The following is a 21,398-nucleotide window of genomic DNA, read 5'->3' as shown; positions in this document are numbered from 1 at the left end:
TTAATACAAGTACATATTACAAGTCATATTATAAATGCGAAAGTTAGTAAGAATGTATGGATGTATGTTTTTTACTCTTTCACGCAAAAACTACTAAAAGGATTTTAACCTTACAATAATGTAGCTTATACATCAGAATAACACACATGATATAATTTATAATGTAAATAATAAGATAAGTGTAAGTATGTAGGAAAAAAATCTGCAATTTGCGAGCTATTAATGCGTGCGGCACAAAAATTTTAGGAGTTACTAATATTATTATTATATATATATATATAATATTATAGTATAATTGTTTATCACACTAATATTATAAAGACGAAGGAGTCTTCATGAAAATTATTACTCTTAAATTAAAAAAAATACACATAAATCGAATAAAATCAATCACAGATAAACCTATTTATATTAAAAATTCTTATTTTGAAAATACTCGCGGGAAATTTGGAGGGGTGGGGGAGTGGTTTGAGAAAAATCTCACGACGTCTCACCAAGGGAAGAAGGTGGATAAAAATAATCGCTAAAATTGCCACACGTATTTTATGGAGGCCCTTAGTCTGCGAAACAGCTGGACTGATGTTATAATTTTAAATAAAAATAACCGAAGCGTTATAAATCGTTTCCAGGCGAAATATTATTCGAAGATGTATCGCTGGAGTACGAGAAACCGCCGAAACGTGACAAAGAGGAGCACCTGCCCAAGATAGAGGAAACCCCGTACGCGATCAGGGGAGTCAACTTTGTGATACGACCGGGGGAGAAGGTGGCTGTGGTAGGCAGAACTGGCGCTGGCAAGAGCTCGCTTATATCAGCCTTGTTTAGGTAAGTATCTATATATATATATAAAAATAGTTAAAAAAAAAACACCCGCTTTGGTTAAAAGATAAAGGTTGAGCATCAATTCCTGCGTTATCGACGAAAGATGAAACAATTATATGAATTAACAAAAAAATTTTTTAATGTAAATTGAAACATGTAATACTTTTATGAAATTAATGTATTGTCATCGGTCCACGATAAATCGATGAAGTTTGATCGAAATCTGGCCCAAAATCGCGCCCAAATGAGTCGGTTACAAACAAACATACATACAGGTGAAGCTAATAAAAAGCGTGTAAAAATACCAATGACGTTCTATACTCAAGTAAAGACATATCATTCATAATCTGATAACTGAACGCCAAAAGTGTCTTAAAGTTGTAAGCACACTTTTCTCCTTAGGCATATGTCAACAGTCTGAATCAAACCTGAACTGAATAAATATTTTACATTGCTGCCTATTAACCAAGAATATTTTAAGCAACTGGAGTAACTGCAGCAATGTATACAGTATTCAGTTGACGCAAATTTTAGTATTTTTATATGGATAGAACGTCATTGTAATATACTGCATATTCCCACTCGCATTAATTATTTCTAACTAAACTTTCCTATTTTTTGTATCTTTTTTACTTGAACAACTAGTATATTTCATCAACATCATCATCAGCCGGAAGACGTCCACTGCTGGACAAAGGCCTGCCCCAAAGATTCCCATGAAAATCGGTACTGCGTTGCCCTCATCCAACGTATTACGGCGATCTTGACCAGATTGTCGGTCCATCTTGGGGTCTACCAACACTGCGTACTGCGTCTACCGTACGTGGTCGCCATTCCATGGCTTTTTCTGCCCCACCACTTCAATTTTGCAATCATTTGGGCTATGTCGGTGATTTTGGTTCTCCTACGGATCTCCTCATTTATACTAGTATTATTGTATAGATTTGTAGATAGTAAAGAAGATAACGTGTAATCGTCCAACCACCGATCACGAAGTAAATAGCCTCTTATACTGACCGCGAAACAGCCCACATTCCTACGCAAAGCCAAAGAATAAAGCTTAATGACTTGTTTGTTGTATGCATTTTTTTTTATAATAAATATTGACACAATGTTACACAAATTATCTTGCTCCAAATTATGCATAGCCTGCTCGGATTTTTAAGAATGTACAAAACTTGAACAAAAAAAAAAGCTAATAGGACATCTGGATTCGAACCAGGGTCTTCTGCTTTCCGGATCACCCAATGTCCTATCTGAGTTATTATAGTGTTGTATATAGTGGCGAAATATATGTTTGTATTCTAATGTTATTGTAGCTGTTTCTCATTCAAACATGGATAAAACCATTTTTTTTAAATTGAAACCTAGCTAGATCGATTTATCACCCCCGAAATCCCCTGCATACTTAATTTTATGAAAATCGTTGGAGCCGGTTCCGAGATTCAGATTATATATATATATATATATATATATATACAAGAATTGCTAGTTTAAAGATATAAGATAAATATCTTCAATCCCTTCTAATATTATAAATGTGAATGTAAGTTTGTTTGTTACGTATTTACTGCTAAACCTAAAATTTTATAAAAGCAGTTTCTCATTTAAACACGGATAAAACTACATTTTTTTTAAATTGAGCCGTTTCCGAGATTCAGATTAAAAGATAATAACATTATGTTATGTTTTTCAAGTGATAACCCCCACTTCTAGGATTAATACACAAATAAAATTTGAAAAACAAAATTCTATGAACGATGCGGGATTCGAACCCACGACTTCCGGCGTTCTGTGCCGGTGCTCTAACCAACCGAGCTAGCCGTTCTAATCCCGCATCGTTCATAAAATTTTGTTTTTCAAATTTTACATAATAACATATAAACATCCATGACTCGGAAATAAACATTCATATGCATAATATAAATGTTTGCACCTACCGGGATTCGAACCCGGGACCTCTAGCTCAGTAGGTAGGGTCGCTAACCTCGGATAGGTCGTCATTATTATTACACAATAATTGCTGTACCATCTCTATTTTCCTTTATCAACCCACAGGCTTAACAAGATAACAGGAAAAGTAGCGGTGGACGGCGTGACAGCGGAGCAGGCGGGGCTACGCAAGTGGCGGTCGCGGCTGTGTGCCTTGCCGCAGAGACCCGCGCTGTTCGCGGCCACGCTGCGGGACAACCTGGACCCGGAGCACAAGTACAGCGACGCGGAGATACACGCGGCCTTGCACGAGGTTACTTGCTGCTGTGGGGTTTAAAACTTATAAACTCACTTTCTCAAAATGGATTCCTTTCAATTCTTTTTTATGTCCTTTCTAATACAAATGGCGCTCTGAGAGAGAGATTATTTTTTGCGCTCTTTCTAATAAAATATACAGTATTGTACTTGTACTTATCATGTTTTTGTGTGGTGTATAAGACCTAGCCTAGACAATTGGGCCACAGAAACATCTCTTTTTGGTACAAATTAAAATTTTTATCTTTATTAATTAGCTTTTTTTAACTATGCGCTTTTGAATCGTCATTAACAATATAATTACTTGCGTCGCAGGGTGACTTTCCGAAATCAATTACCGGCTGCTATTTTCCCAAACCGATATTTTCTTCAAGAAAGAAGGTCCCTTAAATGACGGCAACGTATCTCTTGGCACCTTTTGTTGCGGATGTTAATGAGTATTAACATGTCGGTGACGCCAACTCATAAGGTTTTCCCCTAACAAAAATGCCCAACGCGGCTAAAGAAGCTTTCAATTAAAAAAAAAGAAACATTAAAACCTCTCCGACTAGCGAAGGCTGGCAGTCAGCTTTATAATTTTAACTTTTTGTTCTTCGCGAGGCGAAATATTTCCGCCGCACTCGCGATTCCTGTCTACTCTCGGATGTTGCGCAGCCAAGACTTTTTTCTGCGAACTACGCCGCTTCTTCCGGCAACTTTTCCCATCATGATAAGTTGTAGGAGTTCAGACCTCTCATGCCTAAGCACACGCCCCAAATATGTGACTTTCCTCAACTTGATGGTTTGAGTTCGCGGTTTTTGATTGAATAGTGATTAAAAAGTAATTGATGATTAAATCGATAGGTGGAGCTGGACTCGCTGGTGTCAAGTATGGCCGGAGGTCTGTCGTCGCGAGTGGGCGATGGGGGAGGTAACCTGTCCAGTGGCCAGCGACAGCTCCTGTGTCTGGCGCGAGCTGCACTGGCCAAGCGAGCTGTACTTGTTCTGGATGAGGCCACCGCTAACGTGGATACGGAGTGAGTTTAGATCATTTATACGTCTATACAGACTATGACAGCTGTTAAAACGTCGAAAAATATTGAGTTTAGAACTAACACACACTAACACAAAGTGTCATACAAATCGCGAGTGTAAGACTTAGCTTGTCACGCACACTAAACTAATATTCCTGGCCTGTTTTTATCGGTTGATTTTAAAATTATATTAGATTAAAACCTATTAATAAAATGCACCTAATTATATGCTTAAAATCCTACTTTACAGAAATAATACTCCACTAACTTCTATATTAAAGATCTCACAAAATATGTTGATTTATCTTATATATAATCAATATCAAAGCTTAAATCCGTTCTCACTTAATGTTTAACCAATTATTAAAAAAACTGTTTTATCTTATTATCTTCAATTATCAATTGCCACCACTTAATCTTATAGACCATATATATATGGTCTTTGTGGCTCAATCTCAAGGCTCAATCACGCCTAAACCACCGATCGTATCGATATGAAACTATCACCATTCGCAATATTTTATGTTTTTAAAGTGATAACCCTCACTTCTAGGATTAATACACAAATAAAATTTGAAAAACAAAATTTTATGCCCGAGTTAAATAAGCTGCGTCGCGCCGTCCGCGTCGCCAATATTGTATGTCCCAACCCTAGCGTTCCACCCATAAATTTCAAGGAGACCGCCGAGTTACGCTACTGTTATGTTACTTGTGTTGTGTTACAGAGGATTTATTAAAAATTGTTTTAAATTCTTATGGCGCGGCCACATTGTCGCAATATTATTTGTAAACAATATTGCGACAATGTGGCCGCGCCATAAGAATTCGTCGTATCATTATAAATAACAGTTTCGGAGTTATTTTTGTTTTGTTATGCCAAGGAAGTATAACATCCTGCGTAAGTTCATAAAATGGAGTAACTACAGGATAGTAGGAGATTTGATAATTATTTTTGTGCATGGATTTGACATCTCCTTCTCACGCATCATGCACACACACACACACACACACATTTACCTTTTATTTATGATGTTGTGTTCCAGCGGCCGATCACGTAGACGTCTGGCATTCCACAACCGCGCGTTTCGTTAGAAATTTCTTGCCTCGTACAGCCACTTTGTGGAATCAATTACCGGCTGCTTGGTTTTCCCGAACAGATACGACTTAGGGACCTTCAAGAAAAAAGTATACTGCCACATTAAAGGCCGGAAACGCATTTCTTGACACACCTGTTGCTGCGGATGTCCATGGACGGCTGCCTCACCCCTCCCCATCCCGTAAGCCTCTTGCCCGTTTGCCCCTTATATAATAAAAAAGACCCTTTCGATTTCGTAAAGCTTGGCTCACAATATATCGATCGTCCCTCGGCTCAATACATCGCTTGCTTCCTGATCCCGGTCTTCTTTTCAAAGAGCCGGTTTCTTGAAACCTAGTCCAGGTCCTCTGAATAGTGGAACGACTGACACCAAACCGTACCGACTCGTAACATTGCCTTGAAGTGTCACTATTTTACCAGCAATAACTGTCTTGTCTGCCCTTTATTCTGTTTATCATAGTAAAAGCACCACGTCAGATAAGTAGGACATTGCCACCCGTGATTGTCACTCAATATTCCGCGGGTGAGAATGACCTACTTTTCTCCCTAGGTGCGTAATATACTATCCTGAACGTCCGCGTGTTTGTGTTTATGGATGTTGCAAATTGGTCTTAAATTGTACTTGAATGTTTTTTTACTGTCTAAAGCAACACATTGCGAACTTTATGGTATAATATTTGTCACGAAAAACCCATTTAAACAGTTTTAGATCAACATCATTGTTCTTATAATTACAAAAACCCTTTTTTATTTATTTACAGCACAATATCTAAACATAAACAGCGAGCAAACGCTCACATCGAAATAGAATATTATTAAATAACTATGAAATTTTAAAATTTGGAACATTTTATTTTACTTATCATTTTAATTTAAGACAAATGGTTCTGCATATAAAACTTTTTTTTTTTAAGTTTTTTGTAAATAGGTCTCTCTAAGAAAAAAAACAATTCACTCGATTGTGTGAAACGTGCAGTCATTGATAGATTGACAGATGACGGAAATAATCTTGTAAAAACGGGGATAGCCAAAGTACACTACGTTATAAGCAAATCGCTTTTAAACTTAGCCGGATCGCTGTTTCGTCGCTAATCGCCACACTGTAATTACTACTATTTCAAACTTATATCAAATGACTTTATAAGCACACTGAGGAATTTTCTAGAAACTGTGGCATTCATAATGTTAACACGAGGAACAAACATAAACTTGTTATGCCTACTATTCGGTTGGGTCGAGTTAGTAAGTCTTTTGTTGGGCGATGTATATGCTTCTACAATATGATCCCAGAAAATATACAAAACAAATGTGTTACGAAATTTAAAAGAATTGTTAAAAAACGTTTATGTGGGAAAGGTTATTATTTTTTTACTATTTATTTATTTATTTAAGACAACAAAAGGTCCATATATAAATATTACTGAAATAGTCTTAAGCTATATTAGGAAATACAATAATAAATTACATATATGTTAGTAACAAACTTATTTTATATTAGTTGATATAATTAATAAACTTACAAACTAAAGCAGACATCCAGTGCGCTTTGAATGTGCTGTCTGTCGGCTATCACCTTCAAAATAATATTGGGACTCCTCTCCAACCTATTTTTGACGGAGGCGATTCTTTTCCGTATGATTGCGGAAAAATCATCGACACGGTTCTCCACAACCATACCGGACGCGATACAATACCGAGGCAGTCCCAACATTATCCTGAAGATGTTATTATATTGGACACGGAGAGCATTAATAGATTTTTGGGTATAGTCAACCCACAGACTGCACGTGTAAAAGCTCTGACAGAATGACTTGAATAGCGTGATCTTTACATCTTTTGTGCAACGTGCAAATCTGCGAGCCAACATATTCCCTCTAACCGCCAACGCTCTCCGCTCCCTATCAATGTCACAATTATCCTTCATGTCTGCTGTAACCACATGACCCAGGTATGTGAACTTGTGCACCCTCACCAGCTCTGCACCGTACAACCTCACTGGAGGTACATAGCTCGGAGAAATTCCGCCTGCCGTAAAGACCATGAGAATGCTTTTTTTACATTATATTTAAGTCCATGCTTTTCTGCATAGTTTTCACACACACGCAGCAAATCTCCCAGCGCGCAGACCGATGGGCTCAGCAGCACCATATCATCCGCGTAACTGATGTTATTAATCATTTGATTATCAATCGAACATCCCGCATGCATGCTGCTGAGCCCCCCGATCAGCTCGCTCACGTAGAGGCTGAAAAGCTTCGGTGAGCTCCGCCCACCTTGCCTGACTCCGCATTCCAGCCTATACGTGTTCGAGTATACCCCCGCCCACCTTATCTGGTTATCCTGATTTGTATACCAGTGCCTGAATATTTCTATGAGTTCCTGAGGCAAGCCAGTGCGTCTAAGCTTGTCCCAGAGTATCGGGTATGAAACCAGATCAAAGGCCTTTGACAGATCCAAGAAGCAGGCGTACACTGGTGTTTTCCTGCTTGTATAGTACTTGACGGTCTCCTTTAATGTTAACACTGCACTCTCGGTAGACAGTCCCACTCTAAACCCAAACTGTGCATCATGTAGATCTAGGTATTGATCCAATTGTCTATCCAGGAGGCCGTCAAGTACCTTGGCTGTTATGGTAGCTAACGAAATCGGCCTATAGTTTTTGACATCTGTAACGTCTCCCGTTCTGTCTTTCACAACTGGCACCACCACATTCCTCATCAATTCATCTGGTAAGTATGAATGGACAATGCATATATTATACAGCAGACATAAAACTCTAGGCACGTGCTCACCTGCATACTGAAGATGCTCAACGCTTAACCCATCATGTCCTGGCTATTTTCCACGAGTCATACACTTAACGATCTTTTTGACCTCTTCAGTTTTAAAAAAGGCCAAGGTGTGATTAGGTCCAGCATCGAGCCCCTCCACTGTATGCTAACTTACATAATCGTTCGTCACAGGCAGCGATTGTACCCTAAAATGATTCATAAACAAATTGGCTATGTTCTTGGTGTCACTAACGCCATTGACACACACAGGCAGGCTGTGCTTAGGTGTTAAGCTTCTGGTGAAGTTCCAAAATTCTTTAAACTTTTTATTTTTATGATTTTTAACAATTATATCCATTTTAATTTCATCTTGGTGTTTAATACACCCTTTAATTTAGATTTAAATATTTTCTTGCTTTTGACCATAGAATCATAATATTGACCCACGATGGGCTTGCCAAAATAGACCCAAAGTTGAAAACAACGCTTAGCCTCCCTGTGCGCGTCGCCAACGTGCCGATTCCAACCTGCCACTATTTTTTTTTTATTTTTACATTTTCTTTCCATATGAGTAGCAATCGCAGCCTGTGACAATGTATTTACTATTCTTAGATACATATGGTCAATAAGTAGCCTATGATCAACACACTGACAAATCTTATTAGCACATTCTATCATTTCACGATTTATAGCATAAACGATTTTCTTAATGACACCAAGGGCTGGGAATAAAGCGAACAACCTCAGGCTCTTTAATTATAAATGTTTATTGTACGATATCACATTGTAATCCATATTTTATATTAAAAAAAAAAAGCCCGCCGAGTTTCTTGCGCCCATTCTTCTCAGGTCTGAGGCAGTCTCTTTTGAATTGGTGGTAGTTTTTGACGTTCAATAAGTGATTTTAAATCCTATTTTGAATAAAAATATTTGAATTTGAATTTGACTGCTGCACGTTTCATACTAAACTAAATTTCAATTTTTTCTTTGGCAGTTTCGCCTCTTATTACATACTTTTTGTATGTGACTTTTGTAATTCAAATTTGTATAAGTGCTTTTTGTCGTATAAAATTTTGAAGCTAAGAATTTTTTAAATTAAAAAATTTATAAAGTTTTCTTTTAAGGTTATTTCAAAATTTTGTTTGCAGTTTTATCCGACTTCAAAAAGGAAGAGGTTCTTAATTAGATTGGTATTGTTTTTAAATATATGTACACAGATTACCCTGAGATTTATGATCCGATTTTCGTGATTCTTCTTGAGTTTGATGCGGAATCTTTCCCATAAAATTTTTAAGTGTGTGTGGGCAAGTCGGTCGCGGGAGACCTCGTAGAACATTTGTCGACCAGATTGGGGACGTTTTGAGAAAAGGAAAGGTCCGAAGCACCAAGAACCGGCGAGCATGTATGAAAAGAGTAATGAATGTAGAGGAAGCGCGTGAAGTTTGTAAGGATTGAAGCAAGTGGCATTCTGTTGTCTCTGCCTACCCCGACGGAAAAAAGGCGTTATTGTTATCGGTTTTTCTTTGAACGATGTTCTTGGATTAAATATATTTTTAAACATGCAATGTGATTGACAGGACGGACAGACAGATCCAGCTCACGATTCGCGACAAGTTCGCGAGCTCCACCGTACTTACCATCGCGCACCGTCTCAACACCGTCATGGATTACGATCGGGTCATTGTAATGGACAAGTGAGTACATACCATAAATTCATTTTTTTTTTAATGAAAATTAGGGACGAGACGAGCAGGACGTTCAGCTGATGGTAATTGATGCGCCCTACCCATTACAATGCACTGCCGCTCAGGATTCTTGAGAAACCCAAAAATTCTGAGCGGCACTACAATTGCACTCGTCGCCTTGAGACATAAGATGTTAAATCTCATTAAATTCACTAGCTACGGCGCCCTTCCGACCGAAACACAGTAATGTTTACACATTACTGCTTCACGGCAAAAATAGGCGCCGTTGTGGTACCCATAATCGAGCCGGCTTCCTGTGCAAAGGAGCCTCCCACTGGTAAGTCATTCATTTATGTTCCTGGCAGAGGGTATCCACATTGCATCTCCATCGCGATCGGTCCTGATCATCTCTCTTGATTTCACTCCAGGTCTTTCGCTTCGTCAATGACAGTCCATCGCCAGGTTTGCGTAGGACAGCCACGTTTGCGTTTTCCTTGAGGGTTCCAGTCTTGCTTCGATATATGGTTGGAATCCCTGCGGAGTGTGTGGCCTATCCAGCTGTACATACCATAGATATACAATATACAAGCGTATATATCAAATTTTAGTTGTACCAAATTTTATGGACGACGTTGGACTCATAGCCACGCCTCTCAGGAGGTCTACTCGCAAAATCGACAACGGTACATTCGGAACGATACGACAATACTCCGAATATATCGCAACTAACCTACTCTGATAAATGTTCGAATTCCTTATCGTTTATCGTTATCATAGACGAATATTTTGTTTTTTTTACGATGTTAGTGTGAATGAAATATGTTCAAACCTAAACATTATCTGTGCTACGTCGCTGTTAAGTGTCAAAAGTCAAAACATAGTTTAGGCGCTAAGGACCATGCCAGACACCACCAATTTGGTATCATTAACACCATTTAAAATTGAATAAATAATACAAAAATTGCGGATCATAAAATGTAAAAAAAAGTACCCTACCCTTCTCGTTGACTTCCTATTTCACAGGCGGCCATTTGCATTATTTCTACGCATAAACGATTAAAAAAATGACTTAAATGACTTAGTAGTAAAAAAATCCTGTTGAATAGTAAATCACATATAATTATTTCAATAATATTTATTAAGTATGTATATTGTATGGCAAATATATCTATGCAACTTGAAACGAAAATAGCATCGACAGCCTAGAAGGTGTCGTTGAGATTATCGTAAAAGTGACGTTTGATTATTTGTGAAATTCGAATATTCGTCTCTGACATTTTCAGCTAAGAGTAGGGTTAGGACCGTCGTTTCGACATTGATTACGATGTAACTAAGGGTAGGATTCGACACGACTAACGCGGCGATTTATCGAATATCGATTTTAGGAGTAGGTCCCCTGGTCCCGTCCGAGCGCTCTTACCAAATGAGCCAACTGTCCGAGTGACGCATCGATCGTTAAGCTGGCTGTGTGGTGGTCCTCCACAATGCGGTGGTCCTCCACAATGCGGTTTTCAAGGAGCATTCTTCGACGTACTACAAAGCTGTGGAATAAGTTTCCTTGTGCGGTGGTTCCGGGACGATACGACAAGGGTACCTTCAAACAATGCGGCACTGCATTGTAATGGGCAGGGCGTTTCAATTACCATCCGCCGAACGTCTTGCTCGTCTCGTCCCGTATTTTCATAACAAAAGATGGACCGATGATCTGGTCAAGATCCCCGGAATACGTTAGATGAGGGCAGCGCAGGACCGATCGTCGTGAAGATCTTTGGGGGAGGCCTTTGTCCAGCTGTGGACCTCTTCCGATTGATATGATGATATATTATTCATATGTAGTTTGTCCAACTGCAGCATGTTATAATAGTCAATCGATGGCGCCATTGTCCGTAAGACCATCATACCAACTGTGACCCTGCGGATGATACCAACGATTGCTTCATATGGTCATTAGAATATTATACAATTAAGTAATTCATAGTTGTATGTTTGCAGAGGCCGCGTGGTGGAGTCAGGGCATCCGTACGAGTTGCTGACCCAGTCTAGGGCTGACCAGCGGAGACGTAGTCTTCTTTCCAAGAGTCAGGTATAATAGAACATTTCTATAGGCTTACAAAGTGCGTGCAAAACATTTTTTAGGGTTATATTTCACCGGGATACCACGCGACTGGGTGCGCCACCGTGGCGTCTCACCAGGGTCACGTCACTACACTAAGACAGTATCAAAATGTACCTCGAAGAGATAGTACTACTGCTATATGTAAGAAGGTAAAGAAAGTTCATGAGAAAAAGGAAACAGTGGTGGTTTTGCTTATTTAGCCTTACCATTTCATTTGTGCTACTTTTTAACTATTTAATACCTGAACGACCGAGCCATGCTCGGATTTTTAAGAATGTACAAAACTTGAATAAAAATGAACTAATAACATACATCTGGATTCGAACCGGGGTCTTCTGCTTTCCGGATCACCCAATGTCTCATCTGAGCTATTATAGTCTTGTTTGTATATAGTGGCGAAATTTACCTTTGTATTCTAATGTTATTGTAGCTGTTCCTCATTAAAACACGAATTAAACTACATATTTAATATTGAAACCTAACTAGATCGATTTCTCGCCCCCGAAAGTACCTGTATACAAAAATTGCTCGTTTAAAGGTATAAGATATGGATTGGGTTTACACTCTAGTCTAGTAGTCAATATCATTTGTAAGATAAGCTATTAAGTCGGTATAAATGCTTAAATGATTGGGGTATAACAGACAGCACCTAACAATATTATGTGTTGTTAGATTCTCTTCTCGTTTATATATCTATGTTGGCAAAAGACGAGACATTGTCGCATTTTCAAATTAACACTCAGAATTGGGAAGTTCCAGGTCCAAGGGAGTAAGAGTAAGGGCGTAAGAGACAACAATGGGCATTTACAGGTGGGAGGCTCGTTTAAATATAATAAGGATGTCGGCTTGATTATGGGTACCACAAATGCCGTGAATCTATAGATTTTTGGGATAGTCAAGAATTCTGAGCGGCACTGCATTGTAATGATACAGGGCCTATCAATTACCATTAAGTCATGCTCGTCTGGCCTCCCACTGGTAAATGCTCTGAGTCACCTCTTACGACACCCCTTGGGGCTTGGCATTTCCCTATTCTTATTATGGTTAAGCACATGGCATGCGAAATATAACTATCACTGTATTGTATTATGGTATATTATTGCAGGCACCGCTGGCCATACCCGAAAACTTCGCGTACCAGTCGCCGGGCGAGTTCACAGATGAATCGGAGACTCTAGTGTTGTCCAAGGACCGAGTGAGGACCTACTCCAACAGGTTTGTATTGGCACTTAGGTTTTAGTTATTACCGACCCGGCAGTGATCATTTGTACAAATTACCTGCGCAGGGATCAAGACACACACACACACACTTTCATAAAAAATTATAACAATTTTAAACAGCTCATTGAACATCTTGTTTGCGCGAAGAAAACTACTACTACTAGCGCCATCTATCCATTTTTCTATAAACTATATATAAGTAAATTAGAAAATAAACGGAGTTAGACAAATTTATGGCAGTAATCCTTGCAAAACAAAAATAAAGTTCATTATAATATCAACATATTGTACCTTTAAATGTATAGTTTAAAAACATGTATTTTTTATAATCAACTCATTGTACTTAGAAAAAATGTATTTTTACGGACTTTGAAAAGGATGAGGTTCTCAATTCTGTTGGTATTTTTTTTATATATCTACACCAATTACGCTGAGATTTCTTATGCGATTTTCGTGATTATTCTTTAGTTTGGTGCGGAATTTTTGCCATTTGGTCCCATAAAAGTTTGACATAGTTTGGGTCAGTAGTTTTCATGTATGAACATTTTTTATGAATACTTTTTATGAATGCTTTTTTATGAGTTTTCATTTAGATTGATTATATGATATAATTAGTAACCCGTTTGCGGATAAGTTGGTCTTAGGCTACCTGTCATTCATAGCTAACGAACGTTATTCACGATATTACAGTGTCTCACAACAACGTGAAACAGGTACTTAATATATATGAAATCATAAAAGCAACGAAATCTTATAGTTTACCTGACTAATGACACTAAAAAAACTACGTTTAAAAAAACAGACTTCAAAAACTGGAAACACTCACCACGCGTTACTTGGAGCGGGGGATAGCTTCGTCTAGAACCAAACAACCCAAGCGGGCAAGCACCGACTTAAAACCTATCAATAGGTAACACATACAAATAATAGTATTTTATTCATATTAAAAGTATTAGGTGTAAGTATTAAATTAAATCTTTGTTAAGTTTTTTTATTATTTTCAGTTTTATAAACGTATTTTTTTTATAATCAACAGATTGTACTTTAAAAACATGTATTTTTCTTCTCGCCAATAAATGCAAACATAAGCTTTAAGAGCGCTCAACTTGTTGTGTTTTTCACTTAGATAATAATTTATTCGTCTCGATAGAGCCTCTTGCCGCTAGACAACCGATGAAAACAGACCAGGTTTATAACTTTACTGTGCGTGACAAGCTACGTCTTACACTCGCGATTTGTATGTCACCTTGTGTTAGTGTGCGTGCATTGCATATGGATAAAAATGTATTCGTTTGTCTTAGATCGGAAGCTGTGGAACAGGACACAGGAATTTTCAAAACTCTCGTCGAACAAACGGGACCGGAGACGGCGGCCTTATTAAACAAAATGGCGGAAGAGGTAATGCTTGATTCTATTATTTATAGTAACGACCCGCCCAAGTTCCGTTGTTGCTATAGCGACAGTTAGGGTGCGTATAAATTACGTGTGGCAGCGTGAGCCCTTGTTCGAGTGAGCCCGAGTCGACCTTATTTGACCGCGAGCCAATATATTTATATATTTATTGCACAAACAAAGTAACCACTTATACATACAAAAAAAAATATAGACAAAAATACAAGTTGAGTGCTACCTGTTATGCTGTAAGTATATAAAAAAAATTCAAACGTTTCTAAACCACAGCGCGAGTTTGTCTCGTAATGAAATACGCTTAAAACCAGCGCTGTATCATTTGCTACAGTATACGCTGAGCGGTGTCCATTTCCGCATCATTCTTGATTGTATAGTTGATTATATAAGTACTTTCACAAATATTATTTTACTTTAAGCAATATTTTTATGTTTTACTTTAAGGTGTATAATAAAACTTTGTAAATTAATTTGTGTGATGTGAAATAAAAATATGTCTACGTCTATGACTAATTATAGGCGCAAATAATATTATGTAAAAGTTCATTAAAAAGTAAAATTTCTATGTTTTAAAAATTAAATCGAATTTAATCTAATTATGTTATGACCATATCTCTTTATATTATGCTAAATAAAGTTTTGTTTTTCTTTTTCAGAGTTATAAAAGAATGCTGCTTAAGAAAGCCTCGTGAACACACAATATTGGTGCTATAAACTGCCATAATTACTATAGATAATGTTATACATAAATATTTTAATGTATAATTTATTAATTTCAATTATTATTAAAGTGTATAAATCGAATTTCAACTCGAATTTGTCGGAAATTCCTTCGAATGTATTTAAGTTGCGTAAAAATATTAAAATAATACTTTTACATACAGCAAGTCGTTTCTTGTTTTATAATGGTGTCTACTTAAGTAATTATAGGGTTTAATTTACATCAGATTTTGAGCACAAAATTTATTTATTGTCATTAAACATGTGTGGATGAGTCGTATAGATATAATTGTTTCCGTCTGGTATACATGGAGGCGATTTATAGTATAGGCGATAATAGATCTTATCGCTTTCGCCTGGGAAAATCGAGTAGATTAACAGTTCATATAGACCAAATCAGTGTCGCTTCATAAAAGAATTCAATTCATTAAGTCTTAAAAATCTTATTCCTTTCGCCTGGGTAAATCGACTAGATTTACAGTCCGAATAGACCAAATCATTGTCGGTTCATAAATGAATTCGATGAATTAAGTCGTATAAATCTTATTCCTTTCGCCTGGGTAAATCGACTAGATTTACAGTCCGAATAGACCAAATCATTTTAGCTTCATCAATTAATTCTTTTAATTAAATCTTATAAATCTTATTCCTTTCGCCGGGTAAATTGACTAGACTTACAGTCCGTACATACGAAATCATTTTAGCTTCATTAATGAATTCGATTAATAAAGTCTTATAAATCTTATTACTTTTAGCCTGGGTAAATCGACTAGATTTACAGTCCGTATAGATCTAATCATTTCCGCTGAATTTGATTAATAATGTCTTATAAATCGTATTCCTTTCGCTTGGGTAAATCGACTAGATTTACAGTTCCTATCTAATCATTTCCTCTTCATTAATGAAGTCTCATAAATCTTATCCCTTTGAGACTCAGAGGTCCAATAGATCTAATCTCATGTAATAGGATAAATGGGGTAGCTTTAAAGATCATGTAAACTCATTCGCCTGGATTTACTGAAGAGATTTTGAGGTAGTCTTGATCTAATATGTTCCGTGTCTACAAATGTAGTCTTATATCTTATAGATCTAATCTCATCGGGAAGAGTAAACGAGGTAAAACTCTTTTGTTATGTAAATGGCGTATCGCTATGGGTATTTTAGTTATCATCTCGAATCATTGGGTAAATAATTAAAAAAATAGACTGGAATTACTGGGCTGGGTAGGTTTTTAGGACTTACAGGTATTCCTGTATGGGTGAGAAGGGTAGCCTATTTAATAGATCTAAAGAAATTCGAAAAAAAATATATTTGTATATATGTATTCTTACTATTTGATCAAAATATAGAATCTTTGTTTCAAATAGATATGAATGAGACTCTTTAGCTGCCTAACCTCAATTACGTAATTCAATTAATTTTGTATGTGGAATTCTGTTGGTTTGTTTTCCAAGATGCTTTAAGGTTATCCCGACTTAGAGATCTTCCTTTATCTATCACACTTCTTTACTTCCAGTTTTTTACCGTGCTGAGTTAGAATAAAAATAAGCAGCATGAAATCTTTTCTCCATTTGCTTATGGTCGATAATGCCTTGGTAATTGTTGCTGTGACTTAGGTACTTACATTTCGAATAAATGTGATCCTTCTAGAAATAATCTTTATTTTGTACTTAAAAAGGCATTTACCATTGCAAGTATAATAAACATGCTAGTTCAAATAATGTGTAAACATGGTGCGATGAATTATGCGATTTTAATTGTTTCTGCCTTTTCACTTATCTTTCTACAAAAGGCTTTATAAAAGTGAGAATTTTCTCTTATTGTATATATAATATAATTTAATATGCATTACAAATCTTGAATATAATGATTACGAATTATATCTAATTATAGATGTTGCAATTATAAAAAGCCACAAATATGTCAATTGCTCGGTGTAAACTGTAAACTAGCTAAAATGTAAATGTAAACTTAAGGCCGCTATCCCAAGAAATCACCAAAATAGCGCATAATTGAAACCGTTCCTTAACGGTTTATATAAAGCTTTTATTTTAACAAAAAAATAATTATACGTCTACAGAGCATGAGAAGAAAATTCATTTTTTCTTTACATTTCTATCTTAAATAGACATTGCGAAAAAAAATCATCACTTGATGATTTTTTTACTCCTTACTTTTACAGCTGGAGACATGTTAATTATTCAATCTAGATAAAACTGTATGAAAAACTATTTACTGTTTACAAATACTATTTAACATGTATTGAATTTTATTTATTGAAAATTATATTATGTTTGTAATAAATTAAAAATACTTCTAATTATGAATTAAAACAATGGCGATATTGTGCGAGAGAGGTAACCTAGCTCCGCTCGATTGCTCAAGGCCGTTGGCTCGGTCCCCAGCCTTAAGCAACAATTTATTGTTAAAAACTTTATTATTTAGGTATTTAATAATTTAATTGCAAATGGCCTAATATTAGTTCTAAATTTGCCGAAAGATAGCAAGTTTAGAACTAATAGAATAGGCAGTTAAACAATTTTTGCGTTGCTTTTTCGGCAATGTGAAATATCCCGAAACGATTTTGATTCTTTAATTTAATGTATAAATTCTAAATAAAGTCTCAAATAAAACATAGTCTCAAATATGCGGTCCTCTACTTAATTACACAGATAATAAAGCGATAGAGGCTGTGTCATCACATTTTTTTTATTGATTGCTAATAATATACATGTGGACTGACACACTCAGCAATTATGGACTCTTCTTCGTGTTTCAGAAATTGAACAATTATTAGACGCGATGTTTAAGTTTCACTCGTCGTTAATGTTTCTAAGGTTACAAATGCTAACTGAAATGCTGGCTGACCATACAGACTCAAATATATCTGAATAAATTTTAAAAAATCCATGTATTTCTTAAAAGCTATGAATATAGTAATATATAACTAAGACGTTGCATCATCTTTTAGAGCACAGCTTTTACATAGGTATAATATCAAAATTATCTTTCGTCGGAAAAACTAATAACATGTCAAAATTTGTCGCTAGCTTAGAATTAATTTGCGTTTCCTTGTACTTAATATATGGTGCTGAATTTGTGAACATTTTCAATTGTATTATAGGAGAACTAATTAAACTACCTCACTTCTAAAGCGAAACGGAAATATTTTATGTTAAACGAAATTCAAAATGGCGGTTAGAGCTGGCATATTGTTAATTGATGATTTCAGAAAGTTGTTGCAATTATTTTTACATATAAAACTGGTTCTTATTGTTATTGTAATAATAGCCAATTTTGTGTGGGCAAGTTTTGATGTAGTAATTATTTGGTTTGACCACATTATGAGTAATTATGTGGTTTCATCAATAGAGATCAAATAAGTTTATTACTCTGTATCTTTATATGCGCAATATGTTGGTAGTGATTTAGTTAAGAAATATTGTGATATGAACACACCAGTATTCTTTTAAATATTCAATTATTAGTGTTAGAAAAAATAATTGTAATTTTCAAAGAAAATTATATTTTACTACTTACTGGTTACCATTTTATTGTATGATTATATATGTTATTGTAATAAATATTTGAAATGTTTATTTTATTTCTTGCTTTCCTTATTGCCTCTTCCAGCTATATGACTGGTGGAGAAAAGAAATAACAATAGATTTATGATAATTATTAGTTTTATTTTGATAATGGACCTTATAATTTTATGAAAATAAGGGACGAGACGAGCAGGACGTTCAGCCGATGGTAATTGTTACGCCCTGCTCATTACAATGCAGATTATTGAAAAACCCAAAAATTCTGAGCGACACTACAATTGCGCTCGTCATCTTGAGACGTCAAATCAGTATTTTACTAGCTACGGCGCCGTTCAGACCGAAACAGTAATGCTAACACATTACTGCTTCACGGCAGAAATAGGCGCCGCTGTAGTACCCATAATCTAGCCAGCATCCTGTGCAAAGGAGCCTCCCTCTGGTAATCCATAGACGCCTAATAAAGTAACGCCTTCAGATATTGCATAAGCACTCGTATTTTATATAAACCCACAGGAACCGCCCGCTCACCCATGTTGGTGGATTGACTTGTTTGCATTACGAATATATTGCAGTATTAGGGGTCTACTTTGTCAAACAATACATATTGTTGAATACACTGTTATAGGCAGTTAACTCTTCAAAAATTACATAAGTGGGCCTTATAATTGTTTTATAACTAACTAGCTTTTACCAGTGACTTCATCCGCGTGGAATAGTTATAGAGTCACTCACCCATATGCATACTGCCTCGCGCTCTCCTACAGTTACCCTACATGCTTGTCTGCCAAGGGGTTGGAACTATCCAAAGTGTCTGGCTAATGAGGAAACATCGTTTACTTATTACCCAAGTATTACTTATATATAAAAATCAGCTTTTATACTATGACGTAAGTAAAATAAGAATTTCATGAGCATTAAGGGGGTCTGTAATAAATATAAAATGAATAACGTGATTTTTAATAATATTCTGAATTCATAATACCGAAAAATTGGACTTTATTCTTTGATGTATTTAGATTTGTATTTTACACACGTTTAGTACCGTTTACCTGCCAAAGCCACTGCAATCCATCGTTCTTACCTGTGTTGGGAGCATGCGCTGACAAACTTTCAGCTTTTATAAAATAACGTAAGTCTGGGGTCACGGGCTCTTAGACCATTACTTTGGCAGGATATTTCATTTTTTATACATACAATACAAACTAATATATACAAACAAACTATAAACAATACAAAAATGCTGTGGTTAACTTGCTTATTTTAATACATTTTTATAGACTACGTTTATTTTGATGTGTTTCGGTAATTAAAAATAGTTTGTTCGTTACCTTTATTAATATATTCGATAGCGCAACTGAACGATATGCCTCTACATTTATATCGGCGTTAAACATTTTTTACAAAACCATGCGACCATCAAACCATTATCTACAGTTAGGCCCGGTATCCACCAAAGCGGAGAGGAGGTACGCGGCAAAGCTGTCAGGTTATTTCCACCTGAGCGGAGAGATGTGAGCTGTGTTTATAACAACGCTTTCGGGTGTGCTAGGCGCTGGAAAAAAGGCAGCCTGATCGCTCGACGCGGCACAAAATTCTATAAACAAATGAGCTAACCGAAGCTAAGCGGAGAGGAGATGTGTAAAAAACGATTGGTTATCAAAATACATCTTCTCTCCTGTCCGCTTTGGTGGATACCACGCCTAACGTAACGCCTGTTTTGGAGTTTTACATATGCCTTTAGAACTTTGCAGTTCAGATCTTTTGAGCCCAGCGCCGCATCCAAAGTTTGATACGCCTGTTTTTTTGCAGTCAGAATGCGTTCCTTTTTTACATCCTACCCTTGGGGCAAGGTTTGTTTTCCTTCGGATGATCTCAGTGCCTGCGCCGTTGCAGCAGCCGATATGATACTGCAGGGCATGAATATTTTTATACCAAGCTCTTCGATGCCTGCCAAAAACAGGCGTTTCGAACTAAGTTGCAACTGCAAACTGCAAAGTTTTAAAGAGGAAATATAAACGCGCCTCCAGATTTTTAAAGCGGCAAATCGCCCATGCGAAATCGGCGAGCAACTTTTTAGTCGCCCAACTGAAACACGCAAGTTCTGGTCGTTGTCGAAAGCTGCTCTCTCTGGGCACATGAGGAATAACATGATGTCATTCCTCATGTACGGCAAAAGAGAAAGCCGATCTCCTGTGCGCTCTTTTTGCCTCCAACTCGACTCTTGACGACAACGGTAAAACACCGCCGACCATCCCGCGGTGTCAGAAAGTCCTGAAGTACAGTTCAGACAGACTGTTCGGCGAGCTCTGTTTTCGTTGGACGTAAGGAAGTCGAGCGCGCCGGATAGCATTTCACGAATCGTGCTTTCCTTTCTCTTTCGCTTTCTCCTTACTCTCGTTTATGTGCTTCATGCTACGTTCGCCATTTTTCACTCTTTCTCGATCGGTCTCTCCATCTTCTTGGGCAAAAAGTCCCCACATTTTCAAGTTTATTGTTATTACGTTTCATCCGTAAAAAATATACACTCACGCGCGCAATGAAATTTTACTTCAAAAATGATATCGATGAGATTTAGCGCCCGTTATTTTCACAAATTGAAAGGCATACATTTTCGTTCAATTTGTGATTTTAAAATTCTATTTGGTATGTAATAATTCTCTTTTTTATTTTTCAAAATATTCAAAAAGTATTTAATGTTATATCATCCTGCATAAGCTTTCATGTGTTCGTCAGGCCGCTTTTTTATGCCAAC

The 21,398-nt window shown here is 36.7% G+C and overlaps 1 protein-coding gene across 2 annotated transcripts in view; it reads left to right on the top strand.

Annotated features, from left to right (window-relative positions):
• The window catches only part of LOC126965434 (probable multidrug resistance-associated protein lethal(2)03659), an 87,935-nt gene extending 69,233 nt beyond the window's left edge, over positions 1 to 18,702 (top strand). Inside the window, exons 26-34 of one of the 2 annotated variants that reach the window (XM_050809044.1) lie at positions 630 to 825; positions 2,881 to 3,067; positions 3,913 to 4,085; positions 9,527 to 9,643; positions 11,627 to 11,717; positions 12,856 to 12,965; positions 14,273 to 14,369; positions 15,035 to 15,115; positions 15,168 to 18,702. In XM_050809044.1, the coding sequence (XP_050665001.1) occupies positions 630 to 825; positions 2,881 to 3,067; positions 3,913 to 4,085; positions 9,527 to 9,643; positions 11,627 to 11,717; positions 12,856 to 12,965; positions 14,273 to 14,369; positions 15,035 to 15,070 (1,007 nt within the window). In that variant the 3' untranslated portion in view covers positions 15,071 to 15,115; positions 15,168 to 18,702. Of the gene's footprint in view, positions 1 to 629; positions 826 to 2,880; positions 3,068 to 3,912; positions 4,086 to 9,526; positions 9,644 to 11,626; positions 11,718 to 12,855; positions 12,966 to 14,272; positions 14,370 to 15,034 lie in introns of both variants that reach the window. The other variant, XM_050809042.1, reaches the window with a different exon arrangement.
• Positions 18,703 to 21,398: the final 2,696 nt, after the last annotated feature.

This window comes from Leptidea sinapis, chromosome 7 (genome assembly GCF_905404315.1).
Source record: "Leptidea sinapis chromosome 7, ilLepSina1.1, whole genome shotgun sequence".
Lineage (NCBI taxonomy): Eukaryota > Metazoa > Arthropoda > Insecta > Lepidoptera > Pieridae > Leptidea > Leptidea sinapis.
The sequence above is the reverse complement of the archived record's forward strand: the minus strand, read 5'-3'. Positions and strand labels throughout refer to the sequence as shown.